Below are 19,661 nucleotides of genomic sequence, written 5' to 3'. Positions count from 1 at the left end.
TTTGTTTTAATTTTTAGTTTTTAACAGTAATGTTGCTTTGTTTCTACCGTGGAATCTTTTTTTATAAATAATGCAATTTGAAATTTTTTGAACTATGGTTCTGTTGGAGAATCAAGACAGTGAATTTATTAAAACTTTAAATTTTGCACAGTTCTGTATTATAGGGTTTGGTTCTATAGTAGTTACTTTTGTGACAGAGTTCTAATTAGAACTAATATGTATGGTTGGTAAGTGGTAACTATTTATGCTTCTGTTGTAGAATCAATATGTATTGTTCAATGGTAGCATATTGTTTGGTTTGTTAAAAGCATTCCAAAACATTGTTTTACATTGTGGCTTGCGATTAGAGGTCGTCTTCTCACTCAAGATCATCTTTACAGCTGGCAGGTTCATCAAAATGTGTTTTGTAGTTTTTGTGAAGATGCTGGACTCAGCTCATCATTTGTTTTTTGAATGTGCCTTCTGTTCTGAGATTTTAAAGGCTTTTCAATCCAAGGGATATTGTTTATGGTATGCTGGTGATTGGGAGATTTTTATTCGTCATGCTGCAGAAAATTGGCGGGGTAAATTGCTTCACTGTTTGATTAATAAACTTGTTCTAGCGGCCATGATTTTTCATTTACAGCATGGTGTATTTGCTGATTAATTATGTGCAAGTTGGCACTTTACTTGTGTATTTCATTACAGGACAGGTTTCTTTAGGTTTCTGTGCTGTAGTAATTATTCTTGCGGAGCCCAGGAATTGCAGTACTGGTTGGATTTTTGTTTTATCAGGCTGGCATTGTGGTGCTGCTAATGATTTTAGAAATGTTGTTTTAAGTGTTTGGTGGTCAGATGTCATCAGGCATGCATACTCAACAGTTGGTATGAGGTTATTCTGCTGATCTGCTTATTTGTAATCTTCACAGCTGCATTCTACGGGCCTGGGGAAAGAATTTATGCTGCAATTTTTTGAGTTTCTGGTGGTTCATTGTTGAGTGGATTGATATGGCGTTGGCGAGGTTTTTGTCTCTAAGCAATTGGCGTCCTCTCCGGGTGTTTAATGTTGTTGGCCTACTGATATTTTTGGTCATTAGATTTGCGGAGTATTTCTTATTGTTAATCATCTCAGCGATTTTAGTTAGTCTGCTGGTATGAAGGTTTGGGGTCTGCGCAGTTGCTTAGTTGTTTATTCTGTGCGCTGCAGCTGTTATCTGTCCCGTTTTATGCCTGTTGTCGGTGTCATGGGTGTGGCTGTGTTAGTTTTGTGGGTCTGTGGTGCTCTGCTGGGAGTTTTAGTTGGTTGGGGGGTTTTCGGAGTTATGCAGTTTGGCTGGAGGTGTGGTTTTTGTTTGTGTTCCAGTGGTGGCCTGATGGTTTTATAGTTGTTTCTTGAAGAGGAATTCTTTTTGGCATGCGGCCTGGTTTTGTTTCTGGCAGTGTAAGCAAGAGTTGCATTTTTTAGTTGAGCTTATTTGGCTGGTATATGTTCTGTTCATTAGCTCGCGTTTTTGTATTTTTATTTTATTTTTTCTTCTCCAGCTTTAGCGGTAGTTGTTCCTCTTTGAGTTTGTTCTTGGAGGTTTTCTAAGAGGAGTCATCTCTTTGTATTTTTTCTTTTCTTGTTATAAAATTCATACGAGGTGTCATCCTCATTTATCCAAAAAATAATTAGTTTTTAGTTGTATTGTAGCTTTTGTTCTACTATGGAATTTTTGTTGTTGTTGTAAATGATGCAGTTTGGATTATTTCTTGAAATTTGATTCTGATGCAAGATCAAGATAGTGAATTTATTAGAATTCTAATATTTTTTTCTGTATTAGGTTTGTGCTACAATAGAATATATTTAATAAGTCTAATTGAAAATAGTATGTCAGGGTGGTAGATATTTAAGCTTCTAAGGTAGAATCAAGACATTACTCTTGATTAATATTTAAATTGTGTAATATTTTAATTTTAATTATATTATTTTGACTGTATTATAAAAGAAAAATAACAAACAAGCATTTGTCAAGTTGTTTTAATAAGTTTGAGTCTATAGCAGAATCAATTTAATGTTCTTCTATAATGTTTTGACGATTAAGAGAAAACTTTTATGTCATTTTTTTCTGGATTAACAGTTCAATTTCGGGTTATCTTTTGGGTTTATAAAATACGAGATGATGTTTTATTAATTTTCGGGATTGCCTTTTGGGTTTCAGAAAAATATGGAACGATGTTTCATTGATTTGTGGGTTGTCTTTTGTGTTTTAGAAAAATACGGGATATCGCTGACAAAAATACTTTTGTGTCGCTCCTTTATGACTTAATAGTTAATTTAAGGGATTATTTTTTTTAATTGATTCTAGTGTAGAACCGTTATATTAAATTAAAGAATTGATTCTGGTGTAGAGCCATAATAGTATTTGCTTTTGTAAATTTGTTGAATTGGATTTTAATTCGAGGTATTGATGATGTTCCTCATACACAAAACACATTTCCATAAAATATTAATGATATAAAATAAAATGAGTCCTAAAGGCAAGGAACCAGTCTAATAAAATAAGATTACAATCGTTGATATTTTTGGGGTTTATGGTTTGGGTTTAGAATAATTAATTCGCATTGTATATTAATTTGGTCGACGGTTAGGGTTCCTAAATCCTAATTAAGGCGAGGCTGAAGGGCCGAAGGCCCTGAAGCCGAGACATAGGCGGAATAAATAAACTTACAATCGTTAACATTTAGGGTTTAGGTTTGGCTTGCAGAATGATTAATTTGTACTGTATATTAAATTGGCCGACGGTTAGGGTTTAGGATTGAGGGTGTAGGGCCGGTAGCCCTACTCCCTCGAGCCTAAACCCTAATTAAGGCGAGGCTGAAGGGCCGAAGGCCTTGAAGCCGAGACGTAAGCGGAATAAATAAAGTTACAATCGTTAACATTTAGGGTTTAGGTTTGGCTTGCAGAATGATTAATTCGTACTGTATATTAAATTGGCCGACGGTTAGGGTTTAGGATTGAGGGTGTCAGGATCGAAATACTGACAAATATGTAAAATCCTGACAGAATCATAATATGGAATTTTTATTGATGTTTCTAAATGTAAAATTCTGACAGATATGAAATACTGTCAGGATCGAAATACTGATGATGTTATTTTGATTCTACAAAAGAATCATGTTTGATGAATAAAGTTAATGTGTTTAAATTCAATTACTTATGATGCTAAAAGTGAATTACTGACAGCCGTGAAACACTATCAGGATCCAAATACTGATGATGTTAATTTGATTCTACAAGAGAATCATGTTTCATGAATATACTGAATATGTTTTGTAAATATGAAGTTTGAAATTATTCCTTGAATTTTGGTTCTTTTGCAGAATCAAGACATTGAATAAAATTTTAATTTTTGCATTGTTCTATATTGTGGACTTGATTCTACAGTAGAATCTTTTGTTAAGTTTGCCATCAATGCAACAGGGATTGTCCCACATTATACAAAATTTTGGATGAAAGGACATGCTGCTGATAGTTACTATGCTGCTGCAGAGGATGCTAGCTTGAAAGTTTATAGGAATGCAAGTAAACTATCAAATGAGATGAACAATAACAATGCCAATGTCAATTTTGTGAGTCTGAACTAAGAACTAGATGGAGACCCTACTACCTGTCCAATTCTAGAAGGCTCATAAAATCCTAATGAAGCTATCAGGTACATTTCTAGGGCCTGTGGTGCAATACTTGTCCTTGTCCTTCATGACTCAATCTTAACAGGTTCTGTGACCTCTAAGCGCCTCCATTTATCAACCACAAGCCTCGCATGTCAATCTTTGCATTCCTGATGATTATACTCGTACTAGGCTTCATCTCATTAACTGTGCACAATATTTCCAACCAACATTTTGGACACAGAAAATATAACTCAAATTTAGCTCACCAGAAAGAAATATAAAACATTGTTCTATTATAGAATCAATTAAACATCAGTATTTCATTCCTCTGTCAGGATTTTCATAGATGTCATCATCAGTTTTAGAATTTATTGCAATATTACAAAGATCTACTATTTATAAAAAGAAACCATACACAATATACTAACGATCTGTACAAACAAAAAAGCTTTCTTTGAGCCTGGCTTGGCTACATTGCAGAAAATCTTTTTGGCTGAAAATTTTAAAATTTTCGTTTGAACAGTAATATCCTAACCTAACATACTTGTATTCCTAAGTGAAAAACAAAACCTTAAAGGCAAAAGATAAAGATTTATGTGCAACAGTCACCACTACTTCACTAGTGTTCCGCTCCTTGCCAGGAATGACTATACTGGTTCCCTTGAGACTTGTAGACTTTGCATAATCTACATCACTAGCAGTGAGGGTCTTTTGCCTATGATATATTTCTGTTAGAATAGCCAGAAAGGCAGTCTCGACGTTAGTTGCTCACACGTGCTGATGTCTCCATTCATAGTTTTTCCTTCTCTGCGAGCTCCTGGGCATCTTCAGTTGGTACTGCTCTAAGAATTCCCAAGTCAGACTTGTTGCCAATGAGCATAATTACAATATTCTTTTCAGCATGCGCCCTGAGTTTGTCAAGCCATCCAGGTATGTGATCAAATGACTGCCGCTTTGTCATGTCATATACTATCATTGCTCCCACTGCTCCGTAGTAATATGCACTTGTTGCTGATCTATACCTGGATAACATATAAGATATTCAGATGCCTATCTAACACATTAAACTAAAGCATTGGGCTATATATAGGGTTTTATATCAAACTGAATACTCGTTGCGTCAAAATATCTCACTTGACCCACACATCTCAACGGTGACTCATTTAAGCCACTATAAACCAAACACATATCATTTTACCCACATCACTATTCATATCTCTTTACTTAATCATTTGTCAAAAATTAACCGTTTGTTTTTTTACAACGAAACCACTTCGAGTACTTTCATAGTTGTCTCTAGTATTTATTAAAATAATTTGAGAATTTTTAAAACAACATAACTATGTAATTAAAAAATATATGTAGCTATAAATATATATTTATTTGATCACCCTTGTTATAAATATATGTTTATAAATATATAAACATTTTACCTTAAAAGGAGCAAGTATAGGAGAAGTTCCAACTGAAAACAATATATTGCCAGAAAAACCTAAAGTAGCCAAAGCTTCAGAAAATATCTTCTGCTTCCATGCTTAGGTCACTTGTTCAATGTACGTGCTCTGTTTCTAGATTTTGATTTGATGCATTGTCATCCAGCAAAACGATTACAACTTTATTCAGGAAAACATACATTGAATTCATAGAAACCAATAATGAACCAACATTTATAAACTTTTCTGCCTTTTTTTCTGTGAATCAAAGGGACCAACATATATATAAACTTGATAATGATTTAACAGTGAAAACTTTGTCCCAGCCTCTTCTTCAAGATGCTAATCAGGAGACTGTCACATTTTGCTAGTACAAACAAAACTAGATGAAAGATAATGCACAAAATATTAATACAATGAGTTAAAGATTTTATGAAGACTCACCGTTTATGAAGATGAGAAAGTTGACCAAGCTCAAGTGCAAAAAGATGAGAAAACTTCCTAAAGTTTGGGGATCAGTTTGAAATTTCCCTTTCTGCAGCATCAATTCTGAATAATGTTGAGAGATTGAAGTTCTTTAAAATTTGGTCAGGGATCTTTGGAGTGCCTTTGGATGTATAAACAGGTCACACAGTCATGCTTGCTCGTACGGCCTAGGATTCTTATGTTATGAACAACTCCCCGTGATGGCCATAGTGATGCATCAAAGCATTATACTGGAGTTTGCTGGAATTAAGGCGGTAGTGGGGGTGGATCATGATCTACTAATCATAATTTGGGTAACATAATTAAATAAGATGACAAGATGACTGAACAAGAACATGAAAGTGAAATGGGAAAAAAATTATATACTCATTTCATATAAAAACTCATAACATTTACCAGTACTCTTTTATGCAGTCGGTTCTCACTGAAACTGAAAGAAAAGAACAATTAACAAAAACAGAATTGAGAGGTGGGGGTGGGCTTTGAGTAAATAACAAATTTTTCTTCTACAGCACAAACTAACATTTGAATTAGTAAGGTTTGCAACCTCTCTCTACAAGATAACATGGTGATATATTCCTCTATATCCCTCCACCGAGACCTTGAAGCAAGCATTTATGATATCACTACTGTAGAACCACTTCTACAATACTGATGGTTTTTTACAAAAGTGAAGCATATTCAAATTGTTTCTATCGGTTAATAAATTATAGAATCACTACTTAACTTACGAATTAATGATTAATCATTTAATATATCTGAGTTTTTATAACAGAATCAAAGCTCAGTAAACCTAAACTTATAAATTACGAAATTCTGCCACTGGTTGTCATACCTTTGCATATGTTTATTAAAATAATAAAGTAAAATTATCAAACTATCCCATAATTAACAAAAGACGACCCATAATTTGAATCGGAAACTCAGTATAATTATTGTTATATTTTATATAATCTATAATCAAAAACGAGTGCTTGGTGATAAAAACTTTAGCTGCTGCCTGCTTGGGCCAACATAAATCTAATGCTATATCTTTAGATCAGTATGTGTTGCTTTTAAAAACTCTGTTGGAATTTTTTTTTACTTATTTTATCATAAAATTTCTGCTAGGCAAGTTTAAGGATATAGACCTATATGTAATAGGATGTCCAGAAAAATTTCCAGAGGTGGAACATCATATATTGATGTTTAGGAAGCAGAGCTTGCTCAGAAACTTGTGTGCTTTTAAGAATATAGTTTATAATGTAAGAGTTGTATAGTCATATAGGTAAAATAATATAAAATCATGAAATGATTACCAAGTTGAGCATATTAACAACATTGTAGGTTCAATATTGAATTCTGGTCTGTCCCGTCTGACTTGCAAAGTTGTGTAAACCCTTAAAGTGTAACGCCATATTTGGTAGTTTTAAACTGAATATGAAATACTTATCAAGAAATACCTTGGAATACGACGAATAGTGATATTCTTTATTGGTGTCTCGTTTGCAAGATTTATGGTCAATAAACTTTTCACCTGCAATTTGCATGTAAAACTTTAATTAGAATTGCTATAAGCTACCAACTTTTAAAGCACACTGATATGCAGGTGAATTAAGTGTATCATCTTGGAAGAACTGCTAAGTTCTCTGTCGTAAAAGATGTATTGATGGATTTTGTACGTATTAATGCGCAAGCATAAAGTCCAATAGTTGGGAATAACACACAAGTATAGTCAAAGCTTCATCATGCCATATTGTAAAAGCTTCATCATCTTCTTCAAAAACACTAATCCACAATCGCTCGGATGGCAAACCAAATCTGTAAGCAAGAAAAGACTTGTAAACTATGACTGCATGTGTGATGCATGCTGGTCAAAGGTCAAAGGCGGTAAAAGTATTTACAAGAAGAAAGAAAAGAAATTAGAAGAGAAGTGAAAGAAAGGGCAAGTTGGGTATTTGGCTCGAGAGGGAGTAGATAGAAAAGGGAAAAAGCATGTTTACTTTTCTTTTATGCAAATTGTGAGTTGTTAGTAGTGGGAGAGAATACTGGGACTCTCGAATATCCCAGGTCCTGTATTCAGTTATCCGTACTATTCTAGTAAAAAGTGGGTGTTTTCTCTTTGTTTTCAATTGCTTTTCTGTGTGTAATTGCTTGGAGATCCTTGATTAGGGTTCAATTACATCTCTGTGCATCTCAAGTGGTATCAGAGCCTAACGATCCAAGCTTTTACATCTTGGAAGAACTTGTATTATGTTCTTTGTAGTTGGCTTTCAAAAATATTTCCGATAATTCTAAAAAAAGTTTCTAGTGTAGCTCACATTGTTCTTGTCCACAGCACACAATTGTGCCAGGAAGTTGAATGGACTCATCTAAATCCCTCGTGAATACGACATAATTCATTCTTTTCAGGTCTCTGATCATAGAAAAATTATAAGGTGATATTGTGGAAGAACTACAGCTGTGCATTCACAGACCAAGGACTAGTATATATATCAGCATAGTTGTGCAGCATTTAGAAGCAGAATCAAGGAATGAACATGCAAAGATATATGCAATCATAATTGATGGTTTTTTACAAAAGTGAAGCATATTCAAATTGATTCTGTCAGTGAAGCAAGTATTTATGATATCACTACTCTAGCATCACAAATTTTATATTTCGTTCTATTAAAAAACCCTAGATTAATAAAAGAAATTAGACATTATATTACTAACACATATATGATTCGACTATAGAATCAAATCTGAACTTGAAAATACTATAAATATTCTAATAAAGAATCAAAACTAAACAAATTAATAGTTTACATGACACACTAAATATTCTATCACAGAACCAGAATCCAAGGAATTAGTAACAGAGATTGATTGCCAAATCAAACGTATATATAAGATTCTACTATACAGCCACTATCCCATATTATTTGGTTCTATTACAAAACATTATTTTTAATTCAAAAACAATCATGAAATAAACAATACAAATGTGATTCTATTCTAGAACCACAATTTTACACAAAAGTTAACAATTAATACATGCTTCTACTCCCAATCAGGACTTCACATGATTTGTTTCTATTATAGAACCTTGATTTCATATACAGAATTAGTCATCAAATAAACAATAAAAAATTATTCTACTCTAAAACCACAATTTTACACATAAATAAACAACAAACATGTGCTTCCACTCAAAGCCACTACTTCACATCATTTGGTTCTGTTACAGAATCGTAAATCGCTAATCAGTACACATAAATTTAATAGTTATTGTTATTTTGTGAGTATAATCAAATACAAGGACACATGGATGTGGAATCAGATATAAAACACAACTAAATCAAATAAAGTCACTGGAGAATAACCTATGATTTCGATGCTCAAATGCTCGATTACTGATCTCCGCTTTGTTTCTTCAGGCTTTCTCTCTAATCTCCGTTGTGATTCTCTGTATACTCTCTCTCTCGTCTCCGCAGATTGTATGGGCTCTCTCTCTTAAGAATAGTTTCCATTTTCCTGTGTGTACCGTGTGTGTATATTTTTTTTCTATTCGTAATAAAATCCCCGGCCGTTAGATTATATTGTTGTAATTAATGGTTGGATCTGAGTTCTCCACCATTCTCCATGTAAGAAGGGTCTCCATAGAGTGGGACTCTATATATATATATATTAATAAATTGTGGTATTATATAATTTTTAAAATTATTCAACAATCAAATTAATATGTAACTAAATCAAATATATATGTGTGTGTATGTATATATATAAAAGTAAGTAAGAAATATCACAACCTGCAATAAAAATTAAAAAATAAAAACACACATGTTTGTGCGACTGTAACATGCTTTTTTCTAAATTTTACAAACCTGGGTCTGTTTGTCTAGCACTAAATCGAAGAAATTTCTTTTTTCTTGGCTATTTGGCTGCTGCTAATATATGTTACTCCCTCCGTCCCAGTCAATAGTATACATTGGAGGACGGGGGCGCGGCGTGTTTACTATTAGGCAGGGCCGGCGTTATTTGAAGGCCATTTAGGCGATCGCTTAAGGTCCCGGTCTGCAAGAGGCCCCATAATTTATATTATTATATAATATGTATATGTAAGAAAAAAATAATTTCATAATATTGAAAGAAAGATTAAATTTAATATGTAGGAAAAAAAACTGTGTGATCAATTCTTATCAAAAAATAATTAAAATACTAATATTAGTAGTATTAATCATATTTTGTTTTTTGTACTAACTTAATAAATACTTGACTTGAATCTAAAACTTAAAAATATGTAAATTATTGTTTTACATGATGTAACCTCGTTATATTGATTATAAATGGCGAACATAAATTCTACTTTTAACCTGGTTTTCAAGAACATAAATTTTAGTTGTTAAAAAATAATAAAGATTATATTTTCAGCTATAACTTCGGTTTATTTACTTTTTCAAATTTGATTTTAATAATATAATTATTTTCATTATTAGAAATTATCTAAATATTTTATCTCCAAAATTTATTTTTTTTAATTTATACATCTTATTTATTAATTTCAAAAAAACTTGATATTTATTTAACAATTAACATCAAAACCATAGAAGTAAATTTTAAATACTAAAATATAATAATTAAATACAAATTCTTATTTTGAAATGGGATCCTAAATAAATTATATAAATATATAAATATTATATAATCAATTTAGTTTTAATATATATATATATAGTATTTAATTGTGTTTGCTTCTGATTTCAAATTATTAATAAAAATATTAATTTTATATACTAAGACACATAATCAGTAAAATTAATAGTATAAAATATTATATATAATAATGTGTTGAGCGTGCTTTTATATATGTCTGTAATATTTAAATATTGCAAAATTTTGTATTTATATTATTAATTAATATTAGATTTTTTAAAAAAATAGGCCTCACTTTTATGATTGGCCTAAGACCCCAGTAGTATTAGGATGCCCATAAAATGAAACTTGGTTGAGCTTATCCATATCCGTGAAATTGAATGGTCTGAGTAGCCAGAAATGAGATGGAATCTTATGAGTTAAGTTTGTGCAAAAGCCATGTATATATATTGGCTGTTTCATTAGCAGAAGTCGGAGCTACTTCTAACTTCTATTTTCCATGACCCGTGTGTAAATAAGTCAAATCACTTTTAACAAGCTGATAATGCTGGTTTTTCACCCAGAGTTTCAACTTCTTTACCAAACACTTTATCATTTTATTTACTTCTCACTTCTACTCCACTTCTTCAATTTAAGTAAGAAGTCACTCCTTTTAAGCTAACTTAAAAGGCTCCTATTTGACCATTCGGACACTATAACACATGTGGATGTGGCATGCATTGTTACTATAATACAAGAGATGGCTCTACCCAGTGAACATCTTATAAGTCACAAACCGGACTAAGAGTAAGTCCGATAGGTTAACTAAACTTGCTCCTAAACTCACATTTAGGTAATATACTAAAATAAAGCACTGCAACACTCTCCTAGTGATTACTTAAATCACTAGCACAACTTCAAATCTCCTCGCCATTACCTATTTATAAGTAACCCCTAGCCATTACCTATTTAATATTTATGAATAAAGTAATCATCTCTTTCCTTCTTTCTTTGTCCTTTCCCTCCCTTTTTCCTTCTCTCTCTCTCAAATTTATTATTAAAATAATCTTAGGAGAACAAATATAGGGATTCCTATTGGAGTTGACACTAAAAGTAGATTACCCAAATCACTAAGACTCACTAGGATTCATTATTTTATATTATTAATAAGTAATGAGATAGGTAACCTATTGGACTTGCTCTAACTACTGCTAAACTTGCTTTTATGCTGACTCGTGATAAGCCGGTTTCGGACCGGCACTACACGCTAAATAAGTCGAGCCGTTTACGGTTTGAAGAACCTGGCACTGCGAACCGGCAAGGACTAGCCCGCCTAGCTGAACCAACAAGACCCGAACTGGCACGACCTGGTTGAACTAATAGCTACCTACTACTGCCCGCTTCTACACTTTCAGCCACCTCCTGCAAGGCTGCAAGCTGCTCAGCTCAGGTCCCTCCAAGCTCCAATATCTCTCCCTCCCTGACAAGACATAGCTCCAATGTTCCCCTTCTCCCTAATGGCTCTATCCCCCGACCCTTGTAAATATACAACTCACTAACTTGCAGTGGGAGAACTAGAGGGGGGCTAGGGGATGCTAGAGCTCCCCTTAATCTCGAAAAAATAGTATATTTTTTTTTCAGCCCCCGCTGAATTAGTGATGCAATATAATTTTTTTTAGCCCACGCAGAATTATAAATGTCATAGAGAGGGACTTATTGTAAAAAAGGAAAAGAGAAGGCACTTAGTCTAAAGAGAGTCTAATTAAAAAATACATTCAAACAGATACACTCAAGCAACTCCAACAAACTCCTTAACTTTTCTCTAAAAATAATATAAACAATCAACTTTTAAGTATTTAAGAGGTAAAATTACACAATATCTCCAACAATATTCCTTACATACGTCATACGCTCTCTATCTTGGCAATTACTAATTAATTGTCATAAGCTTTACAACAAAGAACTCTGAATATTATCACAATGGTTCGAAGTATGAAAATTAAATTGCAGCTATTAAGAGAGGAAGAATGGGAGACATTTTTAGAAGATGTTTACTGCTATAAAACTTGTTTACTAACCTTTTTATTTAAGAGGTTATTGATCTTATTTATCAAGAGATGGATAATCGTTTTACATAAGGAAACATAGAGCTACTACTTTGTATTGGTTCTTTGGATTCTAGGAATTAATTTTCAAGTTTCAATAACTCAAAATTGTTCTCTCTTGCACAATTTTATCTAAAGTTCTCTTTACTAGATTTGGAGTTGTTGTCAAATCAGTTAGACAAGCGGATAAAGATTAATCTGGACTTCAAAGTATAGGATATCTTTCTGTCATGATTGTTAAGAAACACAGACACACTGCTTATCACTTAGTTTATCTTCTGGTTGAGTTAGCTCTGAATTTTCCCGTTGTCATTGCTATCGGTAAGAGAGATTTTTCTGAAAACAATCAAGAATTATCAACGTAATCGGATGGGAAATGCATGACTGAATGGTAGCGTGATGATATATATTGAGAAAGCTATGTATGCAAGTATGGATGACGAAGTATTTCAGCCCCTAACTCTTAATCCTGGTTGCGCCACTGCTAACTTGCACTCACTCCACTCCAACTCTCCAAGTCTGCTATCTCAATCTCAAACGGCTCCATTGTCTACAATAATAATTTTTTGTATTAATTACTAAATTTTAAAAACGCTTAATCGACACGGAGTCTGTCCGAACATCGATTAATCTCGATTAATCACCGACTTTTAGAACACTGATATTTAATAATGAAAATCTTTAAATAATGTGGGTTAAATTTGTAAGAAATTTTGTTGCTAAATCTCTCTCTAAAACTTAACAAGAGCTGTACTCGCGGATATATTAAAACCTATACAAGGATATATATATATATATATATATATATATATATATATATATATATATATATATATATATATATATATATATATATATATATATATATATATATATATATATATATAGGGTGAGATTCAAATTAGAACCAATATTAAAATTAGAACTTAGGACCACACACATCCATTAGATGAATATGAATTCAATGGTCATGATCTGCCTAGCTACATAAATATAAATTACAACTTAATGCTATTTAATATACCTTATCTTATATGTAAATCATTATTACAAATCATAATAATCATTAACTATTGCCCACTCATTATAATAATCAGTTAATATATATGCACTTTGTTATAAATGCAAATCAAACCTACAACTTGTGATTCTCAATCAATTTTAATAATATAATAGTACAAAACATGGGATTCTGTTGCAGTACATGTAATATTACAAAAAACGAGATTATGTTACAGTACATATCTAACTAAAATATATTACAAAACACGAGATTCTGTTGCAATACAAGTAATATTACAAAAAACGAGATTATGTGGCAGTACATATCTAACTAAAATATATTACAAAATACGAGATTCTGTTGCAGTACATGTAATATTACAAAAAACGAGATTATGTTGCAGTGCATATCCAACTAAAATATATTACAAAACACGAGATTCTGCTGCAGTACATATCTAGCTCATATAATATTACACAATATGACATTCTGATGCAGTATATATATAGCTCATATAATATTACAAAATACGAAATTCTGCTGCAGTACATATAAATAATAATAAGATATCAAAACATACACATTCGAACTCTTCGTATTTTACTGAGATAGATGAATTAAATATTAAATGTATTTTTATTGTAAAATGATCAAATATAAATTAAGAATGTGCATTAATTGAAGGCATGTATATTTAAATATGTACCATATTAAAACATGTTCATATGTTTAATTTCACACATTAAAATTACTTTCATTTAATGACTATTAATGTGGTTCTAAGGTTCTAAGTTTAAGCGGTTCTGTCTGGAACCTGACCCATATATATATATATATATATATATATATATATATATATATATATATATATATATATATATATATATTAAAATTTGAGTAAAAGTTGGAGTAAGACTTGGTATAAAATCCTTATGAATTTAGAGTAAATATTAAAATTATTACAAAACTTGTTATTTGTAATTTACCTATGATATAATTTATAGTGTTACGATAAGAGCATCTTCGATCATGAAGAGCTCTTAGCTAAAAATTTAGTTTGCAGGCTATTCCGTGAGCTCGTGGGTTTACCCAGTGCGCACCCGAAGGGTAGCGGCTGCGGGTTCATACGCTAAAAAAAATATAAAATTAGTTGGTATATCAAAAATAAAAATATAGTCAATTTATTCGAAAAAGCACACTCCAACCATATACACCTCCTTGTCTATAATTATAGCCACCCTTGTCGATCCACTATTAAAAATTTGTAGGAAGATTATACATCACTTATTACCATATTAAAGTGATATGTTCTATTTATAACAATCTAAAATATTACTAACATACTATTTTTAAATTATAACCAATCAATATAGCCAATACCATCCAAGTAAAATGTCTTACACGTTGAGCAAATTTTATATAACGTCTTACAAGTCCAATCAAGTCCAATTTAGCTCATCATTATAATAAACCCAATTGGAAATGCTCTGACAAATTTTATTTATTTATTTTTTGGCTAAGAATGCTCTGACAAAGTTTTAGACGACAAACATAGTGCGCGTTTGGCTGCGTGACTTCTGGGCTTAAAAGCCTCAGAAGCTCACTTCAGCTTTTACACGGACCGTTTGGCAACAAAAGAAGATGGTGGATTAAGCGGAAATAAGCCCAGCAAAATAAGCTTTGAAACCTAGTTTATTTTTCACCCCCGACTTCTGCTTCTTTCTACGTGGTGTTTAGGTGTTGGGAATTTAGGAGTTGGTTTGATTGCTGCTAAGTGTAAGGAGATGCAGAGTTTGGATCTGTCTTACTTGGCGGTAATAAATTATTTATGTTCTTTAGCTGATAATATTGCTCTTGATCTAAAATTTAGTGTATTAAATTTAGTCCAAATTTTTTTAATTTTAATGCGGTTATTAATTTTTTAATTTTAATGCAACGTTTAAATTTTGGTACTTGTAAAATATTTCATATATTAACAATAAAAGATCTTTTGTAATTATAATTGATTTTTTAAAAGAAACAAATTATTTATATTACAGAATTACCAAACTAATACCAACTTATAAGTTAAGTTATCCAAACACTTAAAAAACTTTTGGTAGCTTATAAATCACGGTATCCAAACACTTCTGCTAGCTTATAAGTCCAAACCAACTTATCACTTTTAATCCACTTCTTTATTTTAAGTAATAAGTCACTTCTTTTAAGCTCAGCCAAACGGCGCCATAGAGTTTCCTGCAACCCCAAATTCTATGGCAAAGATGAAAGGCACCAACCAAAAGAGGAAAAAAAATGGTGGTCGTCCACACATGACAACCGAAATATTATCTCTGTTGCCTCCTTAATATTAGGCAAGAAACAATGTTGTACGTTAACAACCTCTATATAAACACATTTTGAATTCTCTTCCTGGTTACAGCCATTCTTTTTAAGGATTTGGGTTAAAGCTTCCTCATTCTACATTAATTCAACTCTTTCTAGTCGAACAGTCTCGAGCTCGCACCCTTTACGAATCATGGGAGGTTGTGCGAGCAGGCCCAAGGATTTGGCTCTCGAAGCTAAGGTCCCCGTTGAGGATCCTGCTAAGACTGTCCCAGAGCCCGTGGCTGAGACTGTTCCCCAGGTAATTACCAAGTAAACCATTTTCTTTTGCTTCATATAGGTGCATTGTATTTTATGATCAATTGATTTCATTTTCACATTGTACATTGCAGGAGAGCAATGCAGGTGAGGAGAAAAAAGAAGAGCCTCTGATAGATGTTTCTGCACCAGCTGACGAGGCTCCCAAGGTCGAGGAGGTGAAAACTGCTGAGCCAGAAACGACTCCAGAGGTAACCACAGAGGATAAGCCTGCTGAGCCAAAGGAGGAAGCCGCTGTGAAGAAAGTTGAGGAACCTGCCAAGACTGAGGAAGTTGCACCGAAATCCGAAGACAAATCTGAGGCCGTCCCTACCCCTGTAGTCTGAGCATTTTTTGATTCAACTACATGAACTAGACGAAATTACTCTGTAATAAGTTGAGGCTCATGTAACAATTTCCTGCAATAAGAAGAATAAAATGCCCAGCTCATGTTGAATAAATTCTTGCATTGGTGGGGGGGAATTCCACGATCCCAAATTTCATCAACTCGACCATACCCAATTCTCATAACCAGTCTACAAGGTAACAAAGGGATGCCTAGAGGATACAGCGCAAGAATATTTGAAAACAACCAACATCTTTATCAAACAGGTGCATACTGGTTAAGTCGAAAGAATTAAAGAAAATCTTCCGGAATTAGGACTTTTAAGACATCTGAATTCACCATTGTCATCAACATTAAGCATAAGAAAAACTTATGGAGAAGAGCTGAACTAGGCAGTGAAAACATAAGACAAACTTCACACTGAATAAAGGTTTGAATCGCGTATATTGATGCTTTGGATACGTGTGGAACACTACATTTACAACTAAATTGAAATTACAAGTTTTAAAATATAAACACTTTGCAGAACAGGTAACGACACTTGAAAGCATGGAAACAAAATTAATATGCCAAATTAAGTTGACATGCTAAGCCCACCATATGTATTGTCCTTCGAATCTGTGATACTGTCTGAATGTGCAGCCTCATTGCGAGTTCCCTCTTCCACTTTGCTCTCATCTTTCACTGCTAGAATTACTAAAATCGCCAACAATGGATAACTGATAGTGCATAGTGACCAGTTCACAGCCAATTGAGAAAGGAATGATACGTTACGTGTATCCACTTGCCAAGCAACGGCTGCTCCTGCACTCTGCACTCCCTTGTAAAATCCAGTATATCTGCAAATTTTACAAATTTAGATCGAGTGGAAGTATAATCAAGCAATGAAATTTATTGAAGTTTGATGTACTAGTTATGTTACTTTACTAAGATATATATGTTACCTGCTGAGTATAGCAGAATCATCAGCCAAAGCTCCAATAACCCAATAAACCATGCTCTGAAACATTGCGTCTAATAGTCCATAGCTAAAATACAGCACGAATGGCCCTGCAAAAGCAGAACCAGAATCCTTAAAATCTAGTTTCTCAGGCTTATCACCGCGGGAATAGCCAAGCTGATGCGCAAGCCCTCCACCCCAAATAGCTGTCCCAAGAATTCCCACAACTGTAATACCAGCCAAACCCCTCATTCTTCTACTCTTAAAACTAAAATCCATAATATAACCAACCATAACAGAACCTAACATCTGAGCTCCCCAGTAAAACACATTATTCAATCCTCTAGTCCTCAAATTAAACAAAATCCCATTGACATTATTAAACTGGTAACTATAAAAAAAGTTACTAGCCCAGGCAGCCGGAAACATCAACAACATTTTCCAGTCCGAGAACAACTTCAAGATTGCCCAGAGCTCAGTCCTCACATCAGAGTACCTCATATTAGTACAAACCGAACCATCGTCCCGAATAACCTTACTAGGATGCAAGATTGCTAGAGCAAGAACAGTTCCAATGGTCATAAAAACCATGAACCCTATATAAGTTCCATCATTAACCGAACTAGCTTCACTCCGATTATAATTCAAAATAAATGGAATCAACCCCCCTATAACACCCCCCATATTAAAAATACTCCAAAACATAGAGATATAAGTTCCCTTTCTATCAGGGGGAGGATATGAGGTCATAATAGCCCCCTGACCAGCCCATAGCAAGCCTGCTCCGATCCCGAGAAGAGCTCCTGCAACAATAGCAAAAGCCTGGTGCTTTTGATGATTGTAATACAAGAAAGAACCTGCATAAAGAATGTAAGTAGAGCAACCAGCAAAAAGGGTGAGCCTTGGGCCTAAGATATTGTAAATCCCACCACCCAAGATCCCAAAAACAGCAAAAGTGGTATAAAGGGCCGTGTTGGCATTGTTGGCTGCGGTCGGATCAACCTGACCGCCGCCTCCCATGCCAGATAAGGCATTGAACATTCCAGGACAACAAAAACATACTAGACCAATCAACCCCACCTGAACTAAAGGAGAATTATATCGAAAATACGAAGAATTCACATCTATTTTTTCAGGGTTCTTAGTTTCTTGATCAACTGTATGACCCATGATATCAGATTTGCAACAACAGAGAGCAAGCACAATAATACTGTTAAATGATGACACAGATGGGATGGAGATGAATGAATGTGAAGTGGTATGTATAGAGATTGTCAGGCCTTTAAATTTCTGACATGTGGATAATGCTGTGGGAAAATAAACATATGAGACAAACACTTGCAAGACTTTTCCACTTTCTAATCTTGACAGTAGTATAAGATTCCGTGCACATCTTTTTGGCTGTTATGTAAGGATTAATCATTTTCAGTGAATATACTTTTGTGTTAACTTTTATCATAGCTTTCAGTTTTACTGATGTAACCATTAGAAGAGAAAATGACAACAAGTGTCTGGCGTCGGTCTTGTTAAAAGATAGCATAAGATCCATTTGGGACGAGTTTTAGATGGAATGTTCTCTAGATGGTATCAAAGTTCAGGTTTGACAAAGTCTCCAGTTCGACACTCGGTCATCCCCAATATTCTCATTTCGAGTGAGGGAAGTGTTGAAAGATAAGTAGATAACATAAGATTCATTTGGGACATCCGTCAATATTCAAGTGTAACTTTTTGATATATATATTATTTTTTACCTAAAACAAGTATTTATGTTCGAGTATCCGACTCCCACACAGGTACTCAATCAGAATGAAGAGTCCTACCAACATAGTAAATAATCATTTGGCCTGCAGTGCATAGAGTAAACATGAGTTGTCCTAAATAGAGTAGATAATTGATCAGCAAAAAAATAAATAAACAGAGTAAGTAATTAACTAGGACATTCTTTGTTTAATTGGTTTGGGTTCCCTTTGAATGTATTATGCCGCGAGAATCAGCCGGCCAGGGCCAGCAAGAGTCTCAGTGTTTTCACAGTGACTCGGTCATGATATTGTAAATTTTATAAGATCTTCTTATCTTTTTAGTGCCTACCGGTAACCGGACTACCAGTGTGGTTGGATTCTTTGATAACGACCACAACATGTGGCCTGCTTGGTAAAATATTTTGAAAGTCCATATGTCTAATGTTGATCTGAAACCACTTGTTCATTTTGTACTTCTCTTTGCATGTGTGGACTCTAGTGGACTTGACTCTTGAGAGGCTAAAACATTACTCCCTCTGTCCCTCTCATTTCTTTACAGTTACTATTTTGGGATGTCCCTCTCATTTCTTTACGTTACTATAAATAATAAGTTTTTCTCATCATTACATCCACCATCTTCCCCCACTATCTCATATTTAACAATAAAAACTACTATTACACCCACTACTTTCCTCCACTATCTCAAATCTATTATTAAATATTGATAGGTCCCACCACTTTACCCACTTTTCATCTAACTT

General features: G+C 33.5%; 2 protein-coding genes and 1 long non-coding RNA gene across 6 annotated transcripts; 1 reads left to right on the top strand and 2 right to left on the bottom strand.

The window, feature by feature from the left end:
* Nucleotides 1-4,000: 4,000 nt before the first annotated feature.
* On the bottom strand, nt 4,001-9,091 carry LOC108210673 (uncharacterized). Of its 4 annotated transcripts, none has more exons than XR_001804889.2 (4): nt 8,900-9,091; nt 5,511-7,068; nt 5,067-5,201; nt 4,001-4,655 (listed from the first exon to the last, which is right to left on the bottom strand). It is a non-coding gene; the product is annotated as an uncharacterized LOC108210673 (long non-coding RNA). The 4 variants fall into 4 exon arrangements; XR_001804888.2 differs by lacking the exon at nt 5,067-5,201 and adding an exon at nt 7,259-7,352 and having other exon boundaries at nt 8,900-9,090; XR_001804890.2 differs by lacking the exon at nt 5,067-5,201 and having other exon boundaries at nt 5,511-5,982; nt 6,995-7,068; nt 8,900-9,082.
* Nucleotides 9,092-15,640: 6,549 nt separating this feature from the next.
* Nucleotides 15,641-16,638, top strand: LOC108213900 (uncharacterized). The gene is made up of 2 exons (XM_017385684.2): nt 15,641-15,879; nt 15,971-16,638. The coding sequence occupies exons 1-2, from the start codon at nt 15,772-15,774 to the stop codon at nt 16,220-16,222; spliced, it is 360 nt and encodes a 119-aa protein (XP_017241173.1). The 5' UTR covers nt 15,641-15,771; the 3' UTR covers nt 16,223-16,638.
* On the bottom strand, nt 16,636-18,453 carry LOC108211176 (UNC93-like protein 1). The gene is made up of 2 exons (XM_017382702.2): nt 17,166-18,453; nt 16,636-17,060 (listed from the first exon to the last, which is right to left on the bottom strand). The coding sequence occupies exons 1-2, from the start codon at nt 18,329-18,331 to the stop codon at nt 16,796-16,798; spliced, it is 1,431 nt and encodes a 476-aa protein (XP_017238191.1). The 5' UTR covers nt 18,332-18,453; the 3' UTR covers nt 16,636-16,795.
* Nucleotides 18,454-19,661: the final 1,208 nt, after the last annotated feature.

This window comes from Daucus carota, chromosome 3 (genome assembly GCF_001625215.2).
Source record: "Daucus carota subsp. sativus chromosome 3, DH1 v3.0, whole genome shotgun sequence".
NCBI classification, from domain to species: Eukaryota; Viridiplantae; Streptophyta; class Magnoliopsida; order Apiales; family Apiaceae; genus Daucus; species Daucus carota.
This window is presented reverse-complemented; position numbering and strand designations above follow the sequence as displayed.

Bases quoted from the DNA above. Each gene is read 5' to 3' on its own strand.
- LOC108213900 (XM_017385684.2), top strand. From the start codon at position 15,772: ATGGGAGGTTGTGCGAGCAGGCCCAAGGATTTGGCTCTCGAAGCTAAG. The intron at 15,880-15,970 runs GTAATTACCAAG...TGTACATTGCAG, and splicing joins TGGCTGAGACTGTTCCCCAG to GAGAGCAATGCAGGTGAGGA.
- LOC108211176 (XM_017382702.2), bottom strand. From the start codon at position 18,331: ATGGGTCATACAGTTGATCAAGAAACTAAGAACCCTGAAAAAATAGAT. The intron at 17,061-17,165 runs GTAACATATATA...TAAAATTTGCAG, and splicing joins GATTCTGCTATACTCAGCAG to ATATACTGGATTTTACAAGG.